This window comes from Hakea prostrata, chromosome 8 (genome assembly GCF_041222555.1).
Source record: "Hakea prostrata isolate BN-2017 chromosome 8, UWA_Hpros_2, whole genome shotgun sequence".
Lineage (NCBI taxonomy): Eukaryota > Viridiplantae > Streptophyta > Magnoliopsida > Proteales > Proteaceae > Hakea > Hakea prostrata.
Window position 1 is genome coordinate 4,032,559 of NC_142607.1, and position 20,619 is coordinate 4,053,177.

Here is a 20,619-nt window from a genome sequence, read left to right on the forward strand (position 1 = left end):
TTGGCATGGGCCCATGACACATCGGTCAGTCATTCAAGTCTTATTTTATTGGGATTGTTCCTTATATATGCTGATTTTCAAAGAATCTTTGCTTTACTTTACAATTTAATATAGCATCATGCCTCAAAAAGATTAATATCATATGAGAAACGATTTTTTGGAGAGTCTTCGTATCCATCATTGGTGCCAGCAGTTGGGGGTTCACCAAACAGTACTCAGGAGATTTTGCTTCAGTCTAACGTCAAATCAATCACTTTGATCCCTCAGGTTGAGAATTCGATTTTAACCATTGAAATTCAATGATCGGGATTGGTCGAGATTTTGGATCCAACGGACCAAAATCTCGCTTGATCGTGTAAATGTACATGACTGAAGCAATTTCGGTAGTCAAGTAGGTAGGTATGCTTTAAGGGAAGGATTGCTTTAGGGCCTATTTGGTTACATGAGTCTGAAAACTTTAAATATCTAAAGATTTCAAATATATGAAGTCATAATTTATAAAATTAAATGTTTGGTTGTGGAATGGAATCTGTGGATTCATCCTAAAAAACTATTTGATCATGTAATTTTTGTGAATGTGCAAATGTATAGTTTTTTTAAAATTTATGAATTTTACCCTTTACCCATAAATCTATAGATTCAAATTTTTAGTGTAAAAATGTGAATCTCTAGGTTTCATGAATCTAAAGATTTTTACAACCAAACGGGTATAATTTTCAGATTCATGAATCCAAATATTTAAAATATCTGAATTCATGTAACCAAAAGGGACTTTATCTAGTTAGCTTGAAATTCAAGGCTAATTTCACCCAATAACCATCTCTGTCAACCATTCTTAGTTTGCTTGCACAAGATGAATGAATGATTGCTTCTTTTCCGTATTGATGTAAGTGATACCTATTGGTTTTGTACCTTCTCAGTTCTCAATGTCATATTACTTGCATGACATGCATGAACAAAGTCATGAAACCCAGTTGAGACAGATCCAATACCATATTGGATTTCCATGTTGTGTAAATAATCATTGCAATACCATGTAGTAAATTAAAACCCCACTGCTTTTAAGGTTTTTTCTGAGAAAACACATTGAAAACTTACCCAAGCAATCATAAAAATCCACATCACCTGCCACAAGCTCAAAGAATAGACCACTTTGGAAGCTACTAAGAGGGGGTCCTGCAAAAGCAGACACCCTTTTTCGTGTATCTTTTGCGTTGCAACTGGCCCAATTAATTCGACAGGGAAATCTCCTGAAATCTGAGCCCCAGGTTTCAGAGCTCAATCTCGCGGCTCACTTTCATGAAGATTTTTTTTTTTTTTTTGTAGTGGGCTTTTAATACCCGAATTAAGCCGCAGGTGCCTGATCCCATGAAAAGATAGATCTTTCCCTCAACCCCGCTGCCTTCCATGAAGATTTTAAATCAACGCTAAACCACCTTCTTTGCTCGAAACACTGAATCGGCAAGAAACATTTTTTGGTGTTGTTTTGCTTTTATAATGTCAAAAAATGCCAAAATATGTCCGATAAAATGAATCATTTTTTCGTTTTTTGAAACGTACAGATCCAATTTTGTTCTCGTAAAATATTTTACAAAACAATTTTAACTTGTTTCTTTGTTCTTAAAAAAAATACACATGTCTCAAAGTCATGCACAAAAATGGACACCCCACCCAATTTTCATTCACACCTAACTTCTAACTCCTTTCTGTGTTCATGGGTGAATTTCTCTTCTTATAAATCATGACATAAACAAAAAAAAACACAGCTAAAATTGTTCTTAAAAATAAAAATTACTAAACACCAATTTGTTCCATAGGTATTCTCAACGTAAATTCTAACGAACAGTCAAAATTATTCTCAAACCACTGTTCTTTAATAAAAACGCTAAAAAACAATTCTCATAAAAAATCCCGTTCTGAGAAAAAACCATTACTGAATGCACACTTAGCTGTTGCTTTAAGAAATAATTTTGGGGCTCTTGCAGATCGATCCCATCATTTCCATTCCTTTCAAAATCCAAATTAACACCAACAAATTCCTTATCAGATTTTTCGTTCAAAACCCCCAGGCACTCTTCGGCTCGAGTTGAATTACAAACAACACCATCTTAACTTTCTACTGGTCTACTGTTCCATCACAAACAGAACCATCATGGCTTAGCTGGTCTCCCCTTCCACCCCAAACAGAACCTTCGTGTCTCCTATTCCTGCTAATCAACTCATCCAATACCGGAGGTTCGTATCTCAAAAACCGTATTACTTCCATACGACTGTGTTACATTAGGGAAGAGGAACTTTGGCCCTTAAATGCAAGGTTTCCTAGAGTAGATTACATTTCCATTATGCTGTGTTCACTGCCCCTTCCATGCTATCCATCTACCACATTCAACTAAGATGGAGAGAGAAGAAAGCCCATGCAGGAACCATGAAATGATCCAATTATTCATATAATACCAAGAAAACAAAAGATAATCAGGCTTTCTCGAAAGAAAATCCAAGAAAGCCATACTTAACCTGTTTACCATGTCCAAATGGTCTAAATTAACAGAAAAACATTCCTAAGGTTAATGGTCCTCCTCAGCATAAGCTTACAAGGAACTACACACAGGGCTCAGGAAAAGGGGTGGATTAAACAAATCGTCACAGGATTCTGACATGAATCTTGCAGTATTATAAACATGCAAAAAGAAGCTGTAATACATCAGAATAAAATTACTTCTCTCAAGATATGGAGTCCCTTCAACCTGTTTATTCAACAATACTCACCACATTGAGTGTTTACCTGCATCACAAAAATTGGCAGCAGAATGAAAGTCAGATCAAGGCAAGAAGAAACTAAAGATCTTTAGAAGATATCTTTGAATCATTCAGCACCATGCACATGAATCATGACCACTTAAAAATGAGACATACAAGGTAGAGTTCCAATTATCTTTTTCCAAGGATCTCACTTCACCCCCCCCCCCCCCAAAATTAAAAAAAAAACCCAAAAAAAATCCCCGCCGCCAGCCAATAAGTGCAGCTGGACTTGAAGCTGGGATGGGGTGGGGGTGGTGAAACAGCTGTGCCCTTCCAAAGGCATACATGTGACCTGGGGCATTACAGGAAAAACTAGATATTTCCAGTGCCAGTAAATGGAATCAAATCCCAGGAGCCCAAGTTTTTTGATTTACAAATGGGCTGCAAGCCTGCAACCAACACTAAGGTCAGTGTCACAAGTCAGAAGAAATTGCCAACAAGTTATCCAAGCGTACTCCTGCGCCCCCCGCGCCCCCCCCAAAAAAAAATAAAAAAATAAAAAAATCCAGGATTTATTTTATTCCCATGCAATCCAAGAATTGTAGGAGCAACAAATTCTCCATAGAATAGACTGTTGCTAGAATATACTTAATTCAATGGCACTTCTCAACAAAACCATTATGTCCTAAACCTGAAATAACCACCCTCTCTTTCTTCAAAAATCTTTTATATATTTATTCAAATTTTCTTTGAGAGGTGGGGTACCAGGCACAGGGCCTGAATTGGGATTTAGGTCTAGAGGATATTCGTAGACATTCATGATTCCTCTTATTTCCATAATTTACTAATTTAATTTGCAGTATTGCCCTTCCCTTCTCTTCTTTTCTTGTTATCCTTTTTTTTGCTTTGCCTCCAAGTATAACCCTGTTAAATAGGCATTAATTCCCTCTATATGCTTATCTACACAGTTAAAACTTTTTGTTTCTCCTTTATTGACAATTCTGCACCCATCACTACAAACTTCAATTTACTGCTGATCTCTGCCTCAAAGCCTTTCACTGGAGTGTTCTCCGGATTGTGTGGATCCATACAGAACCAAAATAGAAATTTCCAACCCCAGGATCACACCACCAAAAAATAAGGCGTGTAGCGTGCATGTGTGAGAGAAAGAGAGTTCGGGAACAAACAAAATATGTTATACTGATAGCAACAAAATACAACAATAAGCCTTGTCCCAACTAAATCGGCTACATGGATTCTTGCCTTCCAATCAATTTTGTTTGAGGTCATGCTAGATACAAGCTCTAAGTTATGCATATCCTTTCTCACCACTTCTCTTAAGATTATCTTAGGTCTATCCCTACCTCTTCTAGTTCCTTCAATCTGAATTATATCACTTCTCCGTAGAAGGGCATTTATAAGTCTCTGTTGAACATGGTTGTACCACCTCAAATGACTTTCCCAAAGCTAATCACTTATGGGAGCAATTCCCAGACCAAATCTAATAAGATCATTTCTAATTTTGCAACTCATCCATCTTAGAATCCTCATTTCTGCTACACTGAGTTTATCTATATGATTTTTTTTAACAACCCAACATTATGCACCGTACATCATAGCTAGTTGGAACAACAGTCTTATAGAATTATCATAGCTAGTTGAACGACAGTTTTATAGAATTTTCCTTTAAGCTTTAACATAATACATCGATCACACAAGACCCTGGACACACCTCTCCACTTCATCCACCCTATTTTAATTCTTTGAAAAACATCATCCTCTATATTGCTTCTTTTATTTATGATTGAATATAGGTACATAAAACAATCACTCTGAGGAATCTCTTTATTGTCAAGTTTCACCACCTTATTGTCTACCCAATCATGACTAAAGTTACAAACTAGATATTATGTCTTTGTTTTACTTAATTTAAAGCCTCTTGATTCCAAAGTTGTTCTCCATGATTTTAACTTGGTATTAATCCCCACTTAAGTCTAATCAATCAACACAATATCATCAGCAAAAAACATACACCAAGGGACCTCATCTTGAATGTCTTTGGTTAATTCATCCATTACAAGTGCAAATAAATATGGGCTTAAAGTTGACTATTGATGCAGCCCAACTGTAATTGGGAATTCATTACTTTGTCCCCTCACTATGCTTACACTTGTCATTGAACCATCACACATATCCTTAACTATATCTACATATTTACTTGCAACACTTTGTTTCTTTAGTACTTGTCAAATTAACGCTTTAGGAATTCTATCATAAGCTTTTTCAAGGTCAATAAATACTATATGAAGGTCTTTCCTACACTCTTTATACCTTTTCATAAGTCTCCTAATTAGGTAAATAACCTCTGTTGTAGACCTTCCTAGCATAGACCCAAACTAGTTCTCCGTAATTGTGGTTAAGTGTCTCAAACGAGTTTCAATTACTCTCTCCCATATTTTCATAGTATGGCTCATTAGTTTAATACCCCTATAGTTTTATTTTTATTTTTATTTTTATTTTTTATTTTTATGATTAAATAATATATTAAAGCAAAGCAAGAAGAAACAAATGGTACAAGAGAGATGGGGGGGGGGGAGAAACAACCCCTAAATAGGGGGCTGAAAGCGGAGCTAGGACCCCAGAAGACAACAATGATCCTGTTCATTAGAGTGCCAGCACCCGGGGGATGGGGAATAGAGAGGAGCCTAACAGAAACATCAAACTGGATGACATTCCAAATCATATCAAGAGAATGGGATTTGGAAGTTTATCGCCTAAGATTACGCTCCCACTAAAGATGGTGAATTGTGGGACAAAAAAGTAGCTTACCGATCCGACCACAAATAGTCGTACCCGAAAAGTTCCTCAAAACCCAAGACCAGTCACGATCAAAACCAAAGGAACGTTGGGAGCAAGGCCATATGATTGCAAGGGCTTTTCTCCAAAGAGAACTAGAGAAAGGGCTAATAAAGAACATGTGCTCTAGATCCTCCACACCATTTCCCTATAGTTATTACAGTTTTGAATATCTCCTTTATTTTTGTAAATTGGAATCACGATGCTTTTCCTCCATTCATCTGGCATTTTTCCTGTGCTCATAAATTAATCTTATTAAACAACTTAATCAACCAAACTAGCCCATGAGTTCTTAAGCTCTTCCATACTTCTATTGGGATTTCATCAGGACTTTGTGTTTTGCCTAGTTTCATCCTCCTTAGTGTTTCTTTTACTTTGGGCATTGAAATTCTCCGCATATATATTTGAAAATTGGTGCCTTGGTGAATGGTATAATCGTCTGAATCACATGTGCTTAAAGCATGCTCATTTAGTAGACTAAAGAAATCGATTTTCCATATTTTCTTAATGTCTTCATCACATACTAGTACTTTACCATCTCCATTTTTAATACATCTAACATAGTCAAGATCTCTACTCTTCCTATCACTTATTTTAACTATCTTATAAATAGATTTTCCCTCTTCTTTCCTGCCCAACTTATTATATAACTCTTTATACTTCCGATCCCTTACTTTTCCCGCAATTTTATTAGCTTCATTTCTAGCCAACCTATACCTTTGAAGATCCTCAATATCCTTAGTTCTTTGTCATGTCTTAAAACTAGTTTTCTTATTCCTAATGGCAACTTGAACCTCACTATCCCACCATTCAAGTCTCTTTATAAAATGGAGTTTTCCTTTTGATTCACCTAAGACATCTTTAGCCACCTTCTTGATACACATAGCCATCTCATTCTATATCGCATTAGTGTCCCCCTCAAAATCCCACTTTCCTTGTTTGACTACTTCATTAGCGAAGGATTTCAAGCACTCTCATTTCAAGTTCCATCATCTTATCCTGGGATAGTTAACCTTGCACCTTTTATGATTTTTTGGGGTTAGTCACATATTCAGGACCACAAGTCTGTGTTGTGCAATTAAGTTTTTCCCTGGTATCACCTTGCACAACAATCTAATAGTCCTTCTAGTTAGGAAGAAATCTATTTGGTTTCTATGATGTCCACTTTTGAAGGTAGTTAAATGTTCCTCTCACTTTTTTAAGTAAGTATTTACAATAGATAGATCAAAAGCAATAGCAAAATCTAAAATTGAAATCCCTTCCTCATTCCTCTCTCCAAAACCATATCCTCTATGTACACTCTCATAGCCTCTATGATTTTTCCAATATATCCATTTAGATCACCTCCTATGATGATCTTTTCTCCTTGATGAATTTCTTGCATTAATTCATCCGAAATTCTAACTTTAGACTTTTATCTAATCCTACTTGAGGTGCATATACACAAATTATATTTACAATCTCTTTCTCCATTGCAAGCTTGATAGCAATAATCCTATCACCCACTCTTTTAACATCCACCACATCATGCTTAAAATCTTTATCCACTATTATACTTATTCCATTTTTATTAGTTTTATCCCCAGTATACCAAAGTTTAAAGTCATCTAACTCTTTATCTTTTTTTACCCTTCCATCTAGTCTCTTGAATGCAAGCTATAATAATCCTTCTTTTCCTCATAACATCTATCAATTCTAAGCTCTTACCTGTTATGATAGCAACAAACTCTGGACCAAAAAATTAGAATGATCAGATGTCATCTGAAATGATTGAGTGTGGGGGGCTGGGGGGGGGGGTAAGGTGTTCTGTTGAGGAACTTCCTTAACTTTTTGCCTGACAACCCACCCTAAAGAACAGAGTGTGGTCACAATAGATTTTTATCTAGGGAAGCTCTTGTCTTGGATCTGATTAATGTCCAAATCTTGTTCAATTGAGTCACCATGCAATCATATGGGTTTTATGACATGGACATGGATTAACCTCCTAGGTCAGGGTAGCAAGGAGTATCAAACAGCTCAACTCAGGTCACCGAGATGCTTCTACCTAAGGTTTATGCCGCATGTATGGGGAAACCAAACGCAGCAAAGTAGGAACCAGCTGATCACGAACTCAAGCATGCAATAATGTCAGACAAAATTGAAATCTTCAATCAGTCCCCGAACAGAATCTTGAATCAGGGAACAGATCACACTTTTAGAATATTCAAACTGTAGCAAGATAGATGGGAAACGGTGTGAAACAAAATAGGGGAAAGTCAGGTATTACATAACAGTATAGGGATTGGGGGTAGGACAGGGATGTAGTGGTATAGGTCTGAAATAGGTTAGAATATTAAAGAAGAGAGTACGATGTAATCAGCAGAGTAAAGTTTTGTCAATTTCCAAAACTAGGTAGAGACTACAGAATCAACCTAGGGACCAGCTGGGATGGTAAAGGGGAAAGAACAGCAGATCCATAGGCCTTAAGGAGCTGAAGTTTGGAATAAGTGTTCCTCTCAGAATGGAAAAGAAGCGGCTGATCTGATGGGTGGTTGGGGCAGATAAGTTAGCTGACAATTAAAAAGTAAGAATATAAATTTGAAACTAGAGGGTTAGACCATCTGAGCTTACTGAAGGATCGGTTCAAGAGAAGAGCCTTCAAACAGCCTTGGAAAAATGGTTGGATGAAGAACACAAACATGAATCAGATTAGTGGTTTCCCACCATAAGAAGTTACCTGGATCAAACACCAGCCTCTTCCATCTTAGATCAAACAGTAAGGAAACTCTTATCTGAGCATGCACGCAAGCAGCATATATATATATATATATATATATAGAGGGCTAAGGGTTGCCTTATATAAAATAGAAGGGAACAACAGGGTTCAAAAGTTAGAAAGTTTCCAATATATAACACACAATCAACTATGGGGTGGGGGGGGGGGATAGAGGGCTAAGGGTTGCCTTATATAAACTAGAAGGGAACAACAGGGTTCAAAAGTTAGAAAGTTTCCAATATATAACACACAACCAACTTAGGGATCAAGATTCGCATTAGAAAGGGGATACAAGATCTATCCAGAGGAGAACGACTAATTACCATCACTGAATACGGAAGAAAGATGTCAACAGCCAACCTGGGAGGAATTATTCAAGCAGCTGCAGCCTGAAGCAACTCCCTCTCTGCGTGCTCCTTGATCCTCCTCTCCAGCTCCGGCCTGAAATGCCTTATGAGGCCCTGTACTGGCCAAGCGGCAGCATCTCCCAGGGCGCAAATTGTGTGCCCCTCAATCTGTTTTGTAACCTCCTGCAGCATGTCTATTTCCTCAAGTTTTGCATTCCCAACCTTCATCCTCTCCATAATCATCCACAGCCATCCAGTCCCTTCTCTGCATGGTGTGCACTGCCCACAGCTTTCATGCTTGTAGAAGTAAGACAACCTAGCAATTGCATCCACAACGTCAGTTGACTTGTCCATCACAATCACAGCTGCTGTACCCAAACCTGTCTGGACAGCCTTAAGTGCATCATAATCCATCAAGACATCATCACATATATCCTTGGGAATCAGTGGAACAGATGAACCTCCAGGTATTATTGCAAGCAAATTGTCCCATCCACCCCTAACTCCACCACAATGCCTCTCAATCAGCTCCTTCAAAGGAATACTCATTTCCTCTTCCACTGTGCAGGGTTTGTTCACATGACCTGAAACACAATATAATTTTGTACCCGAGTTGTTTTTCCTACCAAAACTAGCAAACCACTCAGGTCCCCGCCTAAGAATGGTTGGGGAAACAGCCACAGTTTCAACATTCGTGACAGTTGTTGGGCAGCCATATAACCCTGCATTAGCTGGGAAAGGAGGCTTTAGCCTGGGCTTCCCTTGTTTCCCTTCAAGGCTCTCTAAGAGTGCTGTCTCTTCACCACAAATGTATGCACCAGCTCCATAGTGGATATGAACATCAAAATCATAGCCAGACCCACACGCATTCTTTCCCAAAAGTCCAGCTTGATAAGCCTCTTTCCTGGCCTTCTCAAGGTTTAAACGCTCATTAACATACTCTCCCCTTATGTAGATGTAAGCAGCAGAGGCTCGCATGCCAACCCCAGCAATCAAGCAACCCTCTAGTAGCTTGTGTGGGTCATGCCGCATGATCTCTCTATCCTTGCAAGTCCCAGGTTCACTCTCATCGGCATTAACAACAAGATAAGAAGGACGACCATCAGAGACCTTTGGCATAAAGGACCACTTGAGACCAGATGGAAAACCAGCTCCGCCACGGCCACGAAGTCCAGATTTCTTCATTTCGTTGACGATCCAGTCAGTACCCTTAAGTACCAAGTCTTTGGTCCTATGCCAATCTCCCCGCTTCATGGCACCTTTGAGGAAAGGGTCATGCAATCCGTAGAGGTTGGTGAAAATGCGGTCCTCATCCTTCAGGCCACCAAAATGGGTTTTCTCAGGAGGTGGAGGAGGCGGAGGAGTAGCTGAGGTAGTAGCACCCTGAGTACTGAATGATCTGCAAACAGAGTCCCACTTCTCACTGTTCCGACATACTTTTGCTGTCCTTGAGAGAGAGAGAATGTTCTTGATGGGTGCCTGCCAAGAAGCACCATGCATACCAAGTTAGAGAAAATAATTAAAGATCTAGATCTGCTTAATGTAGCTGACACCAAGACTATAAGTAAGGTTTCAATACAGCAACAAGAAGCCTTTTCCCAACTAATGGGGTTGGTTACATGGATCCTTGCCTTCCACTCACCTTTGTTTGAGGTAATACTAGATACAAGGCCTAAGCTATGCATATCCTTTCTCAACATTGCTCTTAACGTTATCTTAGTTTTGCCCCTAGTTAGTCTAATTCCTTCAATCTGGATTAACTCGCTTCTCTGCACTGGGACACTTAAAGGCCTCCATTGTTGATATATGTGTTTATCTTCCCCCCTTAAAATTATTCCTCCCCCCCCCCCCCCGGTTAGTGTGTGTGTTTTTCCCCCCCCCCCCCCCTCTCCCCCCCTTGGTTTTTTGCCGGGCCTCCTTGGCAGAGACTACACCAGCATAAAGGTAGGAGGAAAAGGTTCTACTTCAATATCACTGTGCAGCTTGAACGAAGTTGAATAAAGATTTACGATACTACGAATTAATATGCAGTCCCTATGACGCCTATCTGACCAGTCAGAAAGGCTCCAAATATCATCATGTGGGACTCTGATTTTCAAACTCGTATAAATGTGACGAAGTGCCAAAAACGGAAGCGACACCAAGCCGAATTTGCATTGGAAAATAATTTTCACCCTTCATTTCTAGGATTTTCAACTCAAAATTCTGCTTTAACAACTACCGTACCGATCCAGATCTTCATCCGTGAATAACAAAGTGGGGAAATAGTTATCAAAGATGGAAACTAATGAGAATCAAATGACAGAACCCAAAGCACCACCCAAGTAGATCTCCAAAACTAAAATCAACTCTTACCTACGCACTAAAATATCGTTTGATTGTTTGTATATCGAAAGAAAAAAAAAGGAAAAAAAACCAGATGCGTAGGAAGACAAGCGATACCCTAGGGCAAAAGAAGTTTTGACATAAAAAATGGAGAAAATTTGGGAAAGCAAATACATACCATGAATCGCGAGCTCTTCTCTTGCGATCTGAAGGATTACACCTTGTAAACTGCTCAAGCAGTGTGTTTAGCGAGACAGAATAGACAAGAGCATGGATTTCCCGAGAGCGTGAAGGCTCCCACGGTGACGGACACCAAATCGAGCAGACAACAATACAACCGTGAGAATTATAATTCTTTCTCATTTTATTTATCCGGCCAAATGAGACCGCGGCGCAGGATAAGGATTTTCTTAATTCAGTAGGGACAGGATGGTAAAGTTGTTTAATATTCTGTAGGATCCTATTCTTTTTGTATTCTAAAAGGAATTTTGACTTACGGTACTACAGTAGACAATTGAGCGGCAATGACTATTACATCCCTGTTCCAGAATGAAATTCATTTTTAGTTTGATGGGTAGCGCCTAATTTCTTATTTTCTTTGTATTTGGTGCATATAGGTCCACGTACAGAGCTTATTCACATAATACGTGGATGCAGTGATTCCTAGTCATCTGTGAGTTTTAATCAAAACGGTGGAAACAATGAAACCCTCACGCATCTCCATGGGTGGGATCTACCATAAAACTTTCAATCAATTCATCTTGTTAGCATTTAAATGTAAGTTCTACTGCTATTATGTGATAGAGAAATATAAAAAGAAGTGTCAACTTCCACCTGATGGTGCAGATAATCTCCACCCAACTGCCTATTCTCCCATCCACCCACTCGCACATAGGTTTGTTTATGCACCTCTGGCAAGCCTTTATCTTACCAACTGTGAGTGGAAAGGATCTGGACTTGCGAGAGGCATTGTTCTGGAAATTATAGAATCTAAGTTATACTTTGGAACCACTGAGTGAAGACTTGGAGTGAGTAATAGCTGGACTTGGATAGAGCAGTGGTTGCAGGATTTTTGAAATAAGAAGATTAAAAGATTCTACATCATGGGAGCTTAAATTGTTCAAACTTAAAATAGCTATCACACCAGCTGAGAAAGGAGGCAATGGGGAAAAATATAATGCAGAGACACCATTGTATTGATGAATAACACATGAGATCATAATTCATCATTTAAACCACAAATTTCTTGACAGCAGCCATCTTATATTTCCTCTTCAATTATGATACAATTACAAACAAAAGCAAACTATAATGACTACGTGCAGACATTGACCATGTTGCATTCACTTTCTCCTCGTGGTAGGGGTTCTGAAGATGAGGATAAATCTTCACGTTTGCCAGATTCATGTATGGTTGCCATGAAACAGCTCATTTTTGTTCCCCATCTGCTGTTGCTTGAACCTGAGCAGCGTACTGCAAATTCCAAAGGACATCTTCAAATGATGGCCGAGACGATTCAGGAGATATGCATTTGTTGGTTATGGAGATAACAATCGACAATGATTCTTGGGAGCTTGTTGTGAGTACAAAAGGATCCACAATTCGTCTTCGACCATCTTGGCTGCCAAATGATGCCTGCAAAATCAAAGGCCCCAACTCAGGATTATAAGGAAACACAGAATTTTTCATTGCCCAGAATGGAAACTCATGATGTGCTCTGCTTGGACTCTCTCAGGCAGGTGAGTTTCATCAACAACTCCCACCAGTCCAATCCAATGGTTAGCTGCTGTGGCTTAGGATGTTCTCTTACTGTGAGAGTGAGTGAAGGGCAACTTGATCTCAATAAAATTATTCAAAGTTTTTGGTCTTTGATATAGCTTTCAGGTTCTATTGTAAATATTTGGAGGAACTGTGAACATTGAAGCCAGTATATGATATATCATTCTATGTTAAGACATTGCTGCAGCACTAATTCTTCCTCCATCCACAAAATTATCAGAAGAAAGAAAAGTATCTGGTTATTGGATCTACTATTTTTCCTACAGAGGTGCCGTAGCTCTGTCGGTATCATCTCAATTGTCAGCATGTAAAATATTGTGCTTTTTCCAACTGGGGACATTACTGGTTAAAAACTTTGAAGTAATGAATGAATGGAGAAGTGATGCTTATAGATGAAACTCATCAAATGGTGTATCAATATCAGAGTGTTAACTTAAATCATACCATTTCATTCAGCAAGAATGCTTCGCCTCTTCCAGATACTGAAGGTCCAACAAGTGCTTCAAGTAATATTAAACCAAAGGAATAGACATCATCCTGTGATTTTGCGATCTCCCTGCAAAGATGGACATCTTAAATTACGTCCACTAAAGTTCATCTGGTATGTATATCCCCCTCCCCCCCCCCCCCCCCCCCCCCCCAAAAAAAAAAAAAAAAAAAAAAAAAAGGATTCACCTGATATGCACTTATAGAATGGAAAACAAGAAATCTATCCCCATTACATGATCTACAAAATGCATGCTCAACTGGATGATCATAAAAGTGGCAAGTGTGATCTAGCGATAATAATTTCATCAGGTCAACTAATGGAAAACATCACTCACCACTACTCAATATATATGCTCATAGCATTCAAAAATATATAGCAGACTATGGTTCAATGTTCCAAATAAAATTGAATTCAGGGATTCATGGCAAAACGCCAAAATTTGTTAAAACCATCCCAGATCTTGTAATTGCATCATTCACAAATTCTAAAAGAAAAGAAGATCACATTGATTCATTCACAGATTTAATTGATAAGCCATGGAATCCTACTCCAAATGCAATGAAAATACTTGGAGTGGGCAGGCGGGGAAGAGATGGGTGGGGAACAACAAGAAGCATGAATATAAATACTATGAAGAGGTGGAGAAGGGGACAGAAAGGTGTCTCCTTGCCTTCATATATCACATACAGAACGAATATATATATAGCCTCAACTAATTTCAATTGCTGGTAACTATTATGGTATCAAACCTACAGCAGTTACAAGTTAAATTTGCTAATCAATAACTGGTCCAAAGAAAAAGTTTGTTTTTCATTTTAGTGATTATAGAAAGAGGAAATTTATGAAAAGTGAAGACTTGTCTTGGCACCAAAAAAATCTCAGCGAGCTACCAAATTGGAATTTCATTACACATACACACAGAGCAAGAGAAAAGCTTGTTGTAAGTTGGAACCAAGGTTGGTGAAAAATAAATTGTAGCCTTACTTTTTGTGCTTTTAATACATCATACTTCTTTTTTCCATTTGGGTATATCCTGTCACTTTACAGAAGCAATTATAGCTTTTGAAACGACATAATGATAAGTAACTTTCAACATATTTTGAAAACCTTTTCAAACCAACGTAACTAACCTTTGAGAATAAGACATGTATTGCTAGAAACCAGAACACTGTAACCAGACTTAAGAAGAATAAGAAAAGAAAATAATAAGAGACGAAAAAATGCAAGCTGGGAAAACTTAATATCAGATCACAGGCACCACGTATATTTATAATGTAGAGTTTAAATAACAAAAGGACAAAGACTTCCCTCCCAAGTTGGCTGACCTACTTACTAATTAACAAATAATAAATAACCAAAAACACCCTTCCTAGCGGACTAATACTAAAACACCCCCTACCATCTAAACATGTATCATTGAGCTAGAATACTCGGTCCAATATTAAAATCTCAATGGCAGTTTTGATTCATCAGACTTTCCTTGAAAGAACATTACACTTCGGAAAAATGCAATTCTGCAAAAGATTTCACTTAATCAGTTAATATGTCCGAACTTGTGTTCTGTCTTTCCCTACTCCAAATCTAAAATGGATGAACATGTGATGAGAATGGAAATTTAACAGGATGTGGATGAATGGTAAACGGGATTTATGCAGCCAACTCACTTAGTCGGTATAAACAATCAAGAGCTTTTGCTTTGCTAAAGAAATAGTTGCAGACATATAGCAGAAGGATAATTCATAATAAATTAAAATTATCTTAGCAGCATCAGTATCTATAAACATACTCTAGTCATAGTTTAAAAAGATTGTTTAAAAAGATTATTTAAAAAATGGTTAAATAACATATGACAATGGCACTAAAATAATAAGAACAATTCAGAATGGGATTAGATTTGTTCATGTAGGTCAGCTCCAAATGAAGCGTTAGTTGGGCCTACAGACTACTGGGTTCAGCTGTATCATACAGCAGTTGTCTAAGTCACTATTATAAGCGAGATAGACTTTATAAAAATACCCTCATATCATTGACAGCAGTTCTTTTAACTAACCCAAGCAAGAAACTGACCAATGATTGAATGGGTTCTAAACATCTAATGAGGGGATACATTCATAAAAAAGGTATAGTGACTAACAAGAAACCTTACCGTTTTTTGTCTTCTCCCTTTGCCTACAGATAAAATGGAAATTGTGTCAAAGAGCCTCTTTAGGAAATACAAACAATAAATCAGTTAATCTATAACTCCAACAGATTAATTCTACCTCAGTTTTTTCTATTTCATCTGTGATTATGGACAATCCATAATCACTCAGTTTTGCAATTTGATGCTCATCTAGCAAGATATTATTTGTCTTCAGTTGGTTGTTAAGGAAGCCCGGGATCATGCCACTATGTAGGAAGTGCACAGCCTTGGCGACACCAATAAGAACTGCCAATCTCTCTGACCACTTAAGACCCTTATCTGGGCTTTCCTCTGCATGAGAGAATGCAGCTATGTTTCAGATATAGCCAATATATTAAACAAAACTATATGGAAAGAAGATGAGGGAATCCATTGATTGATTCACTTGGCTTGGTGTTTAAGAAACCAAAATTGGGAGAAATATTATTACAAGGCAATCAATCTGTTCCTGAGTCAATAGTCTGATATGACCCCATCCACAGTCTGTACAAAAGACAAATTTCTCCTACCCTTTATTCAGAGTATTTGGTTTTGATGGCACAGACAATTTGACTATCTGGTGTCAATGCTTCATAAACCAGTGAATTGTTTTGATGGAGAAAAGGATCATGTTACTTGACATTGATATGCTCGTAACTGTAGCTGTTCACAGCCCAAACAGTTAACAGTCAGGTCCATCCATTCTCCAAGCAGTAACTAAAATTTTCCCAAAAAAATAAAAGAGCAGTAACTATATTCTCATTTTCATTTATAAATCTAACATCTCTACATGCCTTACTGGTCAAACACCCCCCCAAAACACACACGAAAACAAATGAGTGTCAGAAGTATCACCCACGACACAGAGATGATCATGACCGTCTGACCTGCAGAGCTTCTAGCAAACTATCATGGTTTTCTGATCATACAACATAAGGCAACCATAGAGCATTTATAACTGCATAACCAATTAACGTAGTTGATATCTGACCACAAACCAATATAATGAATGCTTCCCTTTTATTTAAACCAGTGATATTATAACACACTTTTAGATTGAACCAAACCATCCATGAGATCCAGATTCTCAACTGACCCAAAAGGGAATAGTCAATTAAATGTTCTCTCCAATATAAAACTGACCTGAGAGATGAGCACGGAAATTTCCATTAGGCACGTACTCATAAACAAGAAAGACTCTGTGAACGTTTGAATCATTTTGTCCACCAGTATCTATGCAGTATCCCAAAAGGCAAACTAAATGTGGGTCCCGAAGCTTTGAAAGTAAATCTAGACGAAGTTTAAGGTTTCGAATTGAATATTTCTTGAACAGAGCCAAACAGCGTACAGCAACACAGTTCCCATTCTCCAATTTTCCTTTGTAGAGCTGGAAAAGAAAGAACAGAAATACAATTACTGTGGGGGTAGACTTGAGAACTTAACTTAGAAAAAAGCCACATCACACAGTAATTGTTGCAGTAGGGAAGTATTTTTGAGATGCAATTATAAATTCTTATCATTTCTTCTCTGAAGGAAGAATATAACTAAGAATCTGGGATACAAATGGGGTAGGGGAGACTACATGATTAGCAGTGACCACACAAGTTCAGTGGGAAGATAACCTGAAAATAAGCTACCAAAATTCAGTTTAAAGGCAGAGTTTACAATTCAGTCTACTTCCTGGTATCTGTCTTGACATCTGTGCCAAATTTAGATAATACACTACTACTAAGTAGCCCCATCATCAAAGAAAAAGGTGGATAACCTGGAGATGCATCGTATTGATCTGAGCACAATAACAGCTTTTTGGAATCACTTCTGAACTTCACTTTCCTTGTTGCCAGCTGGAGATGCATTCTCAAGCTTATATTATACAAATTTCCCCAAAAGTAGATGGTTTCACCCATTTTTAGGAATAACCTTCTTTTTATAGATAAGTAAGCTTTGTATTAGTAAGAGGGGAATTACATGATAGGCAGTCCCCCTAGAAACCCCCCAAGATGAGGAATGGGGACTTCAAAATCCTAGATCACTCAATAACAAGCTTCACAAGTTTCATGGTAGAAGAATGAAGACAGTAAACTATGAATGGGAGTTACAATTAAATGAATTACTTGCCTAGATAACTCCAACAAGCTACATCATATTATAAAACAAAATACATGAAAGTCCAAAGCAAGACAGTGCCACAAGATAATCCAAAAGTTGAAAGTAAAGGAAAATGCATTTGATTCCATTTGATTCCATAATGTCATTTTATTTCTTTGCTCTTCTGTTTACCATTTGTATTATCATTTATTTAACTTCCCAAGTTAAACTTGCCAAGGCAGTATCAGCATCAGTACAGTATATTATCTATTTACAACTCAAATAAGCCTCATCCCAACTAACACATCTTCTCAAACAATAATCAAATATTTAGTCTAATGCTTGTTTATCTGCAAAAATAAAAATAAGATCATGCTCTAGATGATGCTCTTTTAAGTTCTAGTTAATACCTTTCCCATCGAGCCTTCACCCATAAACATTGATTGATCAAAGTTGTTTGTGGCTTCCTTTAACTCTTCTGTAGAAAACAACCGACTTGAAAGGCCCTGAGTCGCAAGCTTGGTAGCCTGAGAAATATACCCTCAAGAAAAAGAGCAGAAAAGAATACTCAGCATAGCTGAATGAAATCTTAAGAATGATGCGAAGAATTCCAAATGAAGCTTACTTTCAAGTGCTAAAACAGAAGATTAACAAGATGCACAAATGGGCTGCTTACTTGCATTTGCAAGCATCTCAGATGGGAACCCTGAAGCCGAGTTATTTTGTAATGCCTTCGGCAATAAATGCTGCTCTGATGTCTCTCGCCGGCAATATCTTCTACAGAAAGCAAGGAAGCCATAGGCCAGAAGTATCATGACAATAACTACTACTCCAATAACACCAATTAATATTCCAATGTCTTTACTACCAGACTGCCTACTCTTTTTCTCAGTATCTTTGCAGTAGGACTCTTGGTGTTGATGTTGTGGATCAACAGATAAGCAATTCCCACCAAACTTGACAACTCTGCTATTAGATGAAGAGTTAAGGCAAGAAGGCAATCCACCTGTTAATCTATTAGTAGAAATGTCAACAAACTCAAGAGCACTGCCGCAGATAATGTGGTAGGGAAGTGAACCGCTTAGCCTGTTAGATGCCAGATTCAAATAACTGATATTTGGCAATGAGAACAGTACAGTAGGAGGTGTACCTTCTAGCAAATTGAATGATAGATCAAGGTAATGAAGGTGAACTAGTTCGTGAAACTGTGAGGAAATTTCACCGGAGAAAGAGTTATTGCTGAGAAGAATCATAACCAATGATTTTGGCAAAACAGGTAGCTCTGAATCTAACTGGTTGTCTCGCAAATCCAAAACATGTAGGTTGGCTAAGGTCTTCATATCAGGTAAATTACCAGAAATTTTATTCTGAGATAAAGCAAGAAAAGTCAGTGCCTTTAGTCCGCAAATTGAAGGAGGAAACGTACCCTTCAACATGTTCCTCTTCAAACTCAAAAATGTCAGGTTTGGTAAGGAATTGAACCAATCAGGGACAGTATCATTAAAGAAATTCCCGTCCAGTGTCAATGACTGAAGCCCTTCCATGGCAGCAATCTTTGGAGGAATCGAACCAAACAGAAAATTCGAGCTCAAGTCCAGAACTTCAAGCGAGTTTAACCGGTGGATTTTGTCAGGTAGAGGACCCCAAATCCCCAAAGACACCAAACTGAGTACTCTCAGGTTGGTTAACCTTGGCATGGTCGTGATGAAAGAATCAATCGAGAAAGCTGTTGATAGAGTCTGACTGGGAATTGCAACTCCGTTGAATTTCCTGACCTTAGCAGTCTTGTCACCTATAATTTTCAGCACCGTGAGGGAGTTGTCTTGACATGAAATGGTTAGCTGCGGAGAAGAAGGTAAGAAGCAAATGTCATCAATGTAGTGGTCCAAAATTTCCATCGATTTTGGGTATTCCAGTTGTTTTCTTAGTTGCAAAATGACTTGGGTTTGAGAGGATTGTAATTGATGGGAAATGGGTATGAAGAATAACAATGAAACAAAAAGCAGAAGAAACAGGCCTGAAGATCCCATTGAAGAAGAAGAGAAGGCAGCAGCACGACAACAGCTTAGGGGTTGTTTTAACACTTGAGGAACAACACATTAAGATAGCTCAAAGTAGAGGAACAATGTGAAAGACATTAAGACATGAAAAGGGATTCTCCATGTTGGATTTTCAGAAATTATGAATGAACAGGGAATCTATGGTGCTGTTAGCAAGTTATGGGAAAACCCATTAAGGATAAGAGAGGAGGCAGCGAGAGAGAGAAGAAACAACCCCAACAATGCACTTCAGTTTGCCCTTTTAATAAGAAATCTATCCTTTTCAGCAGGAAAGAGCAGAGAGCTGACCATGAAAGGGAAAGAGAAAAATTCAGTTCATAAAAGTAGTAACCGACGGTTTTAAGTCATTTAATGCTGCCCAGCTAACAAACCACATGACCCTGTTCAGCAATTCAACAATAAATGCAGATTAACAGAGAAGACCATCATCAAGGAGAGTAAATGCAGGAGAATGCTACTCACTCTCAAATCTCAAAACTCCCAGTTGTTCTGTTCCTGACTTCTTTCTTACTTTGAGATCTGAAGAGACAACAATGAAGAATAGAACAAGATGGGAGACTCTGAGACAGAAAGAGGATGAGGTGAGACTGAAACTGAGAGAGCCCACAGTACCAGTGGACAGTATGATCATTAACGGAAAACCCAAACCAGAAATTGAGTCCGTTGTGTTGTTGATTCAGAGGAGTTTCGAGACACAGATACCCTTTGTTCATGGTTTAAATCACAGAAATACCACCAGGTTCCCTTTCTCTCAGCATTTTTGAAGTTCTAAATTGGCTCGTGATTGGCTAGGTCCCCTAGGCCTCATCTAATTGGACCGAGGCGAAGTAGAGAAATTTTGAGACAAAAAAGGTATGGGTTTGGATGGAATTCTTATTTTACTTTTAAAACTTTTTCTCATCTTTAGTTAATCAAAATAGAGACAAGACCATATGGAGATGCCCACAAATGGACAACACCATGTGTTTATTGTCTTTCTTTTCTCCCCTCCATAGGGCTAGAGCTTGGTCTCTCACCAT

General features: G+C 38.2%; 2 protein-coding genes across 3 annotated transcripts; both read right to left on the minus strand.

The window, feature by feature from the left end:
* Positions 1-2,415: 2,415 nt before the first annotated feature.
* CI51 (51 kDa subunit of complex I) lies at positions 2,416-11,358 on the minus strand. Of its 2 annotated transcripts, none has more exons than XR_016175212.1 (3): positions 11,201-11,358; positions 8,674-10,176; positions 2,416-2,782 (listed from the first exon to the last, which is right to left on the minus strand). XR_016175212.1 is itself a non-coding variant. In XM_089166635.1 (3 exons), exons 1-2 carry the CDS (start codon positions 11,201-11,203, stop codon positions 8,725-8,727), a joined length of 1,455 nt encoding a protein of 484 aa, XP_089022761.1. In that variant the 5' UTR covers positions 11,204-11,358; the 3' UTR covers positions 2,416-2,782; positions 8,711-8,724. The 2 variants fall into 2 exon arrangements, 1 of the variants encoding a protein (XP_089022761.1); XM_089166635.1 differs by having other exon boundaries at positions 8,711-10,176.
* Positions 11,359-12,134: 776 nt separating this feature from the next.
* LOC149006364 (Leucine-rich repeat protein kinase family protein) lies at positions 12,135-20,380 on the minus strand. The gene is made up of 7 exons (XM_089165826.1): positions 18,217-20,380; positions 17,951-18,081; positions 16,596-16,839; positions 15,553-15,764; positions 15,438-15,460; positions 13,246-13,357; positions 12,135-12,657 (listed from the first exon to the last, which is right to left on the minus strand). The coding sequence occupies exons 1-7, from the start codon at positions 19,568-19,570 to the stop codon at positions 12,451-12,453; spliced, it is 2,283 nt and encodes a 760-aa protein (XP_089021952.1). The 5' UTR covers positions 19,571-20,380; the 3' UTR covers positions 12,135-12,450.
* Between the last annotated feature and the right edge of the window lie 239 nt (positions 20,381-20,619).

Coding starts and splice junctions, on each gene's coding strand:
- LOC149006364 (XM_089165826.1), bottom strand. CDS start 19,570: ATGGGATCTTCAGGCCTGTTTCTTCTGCTTTTTGTTTCATTGTTATTC. Junction 15,765..16,595: donor TTTCCGTGCTCATCTCTCAG/GTCAGTTTTATA, acceptor TCTCTCATGCAG/AGGAAAGCCCAGATAAGGGT. Junction 15,461..15,552: donor ATGAAATAGAAAAAACTGAG/GTAGAATTAATC, acceptor TTTTATCTGTAG/GCAAAGGGAGAAGACAAAAA.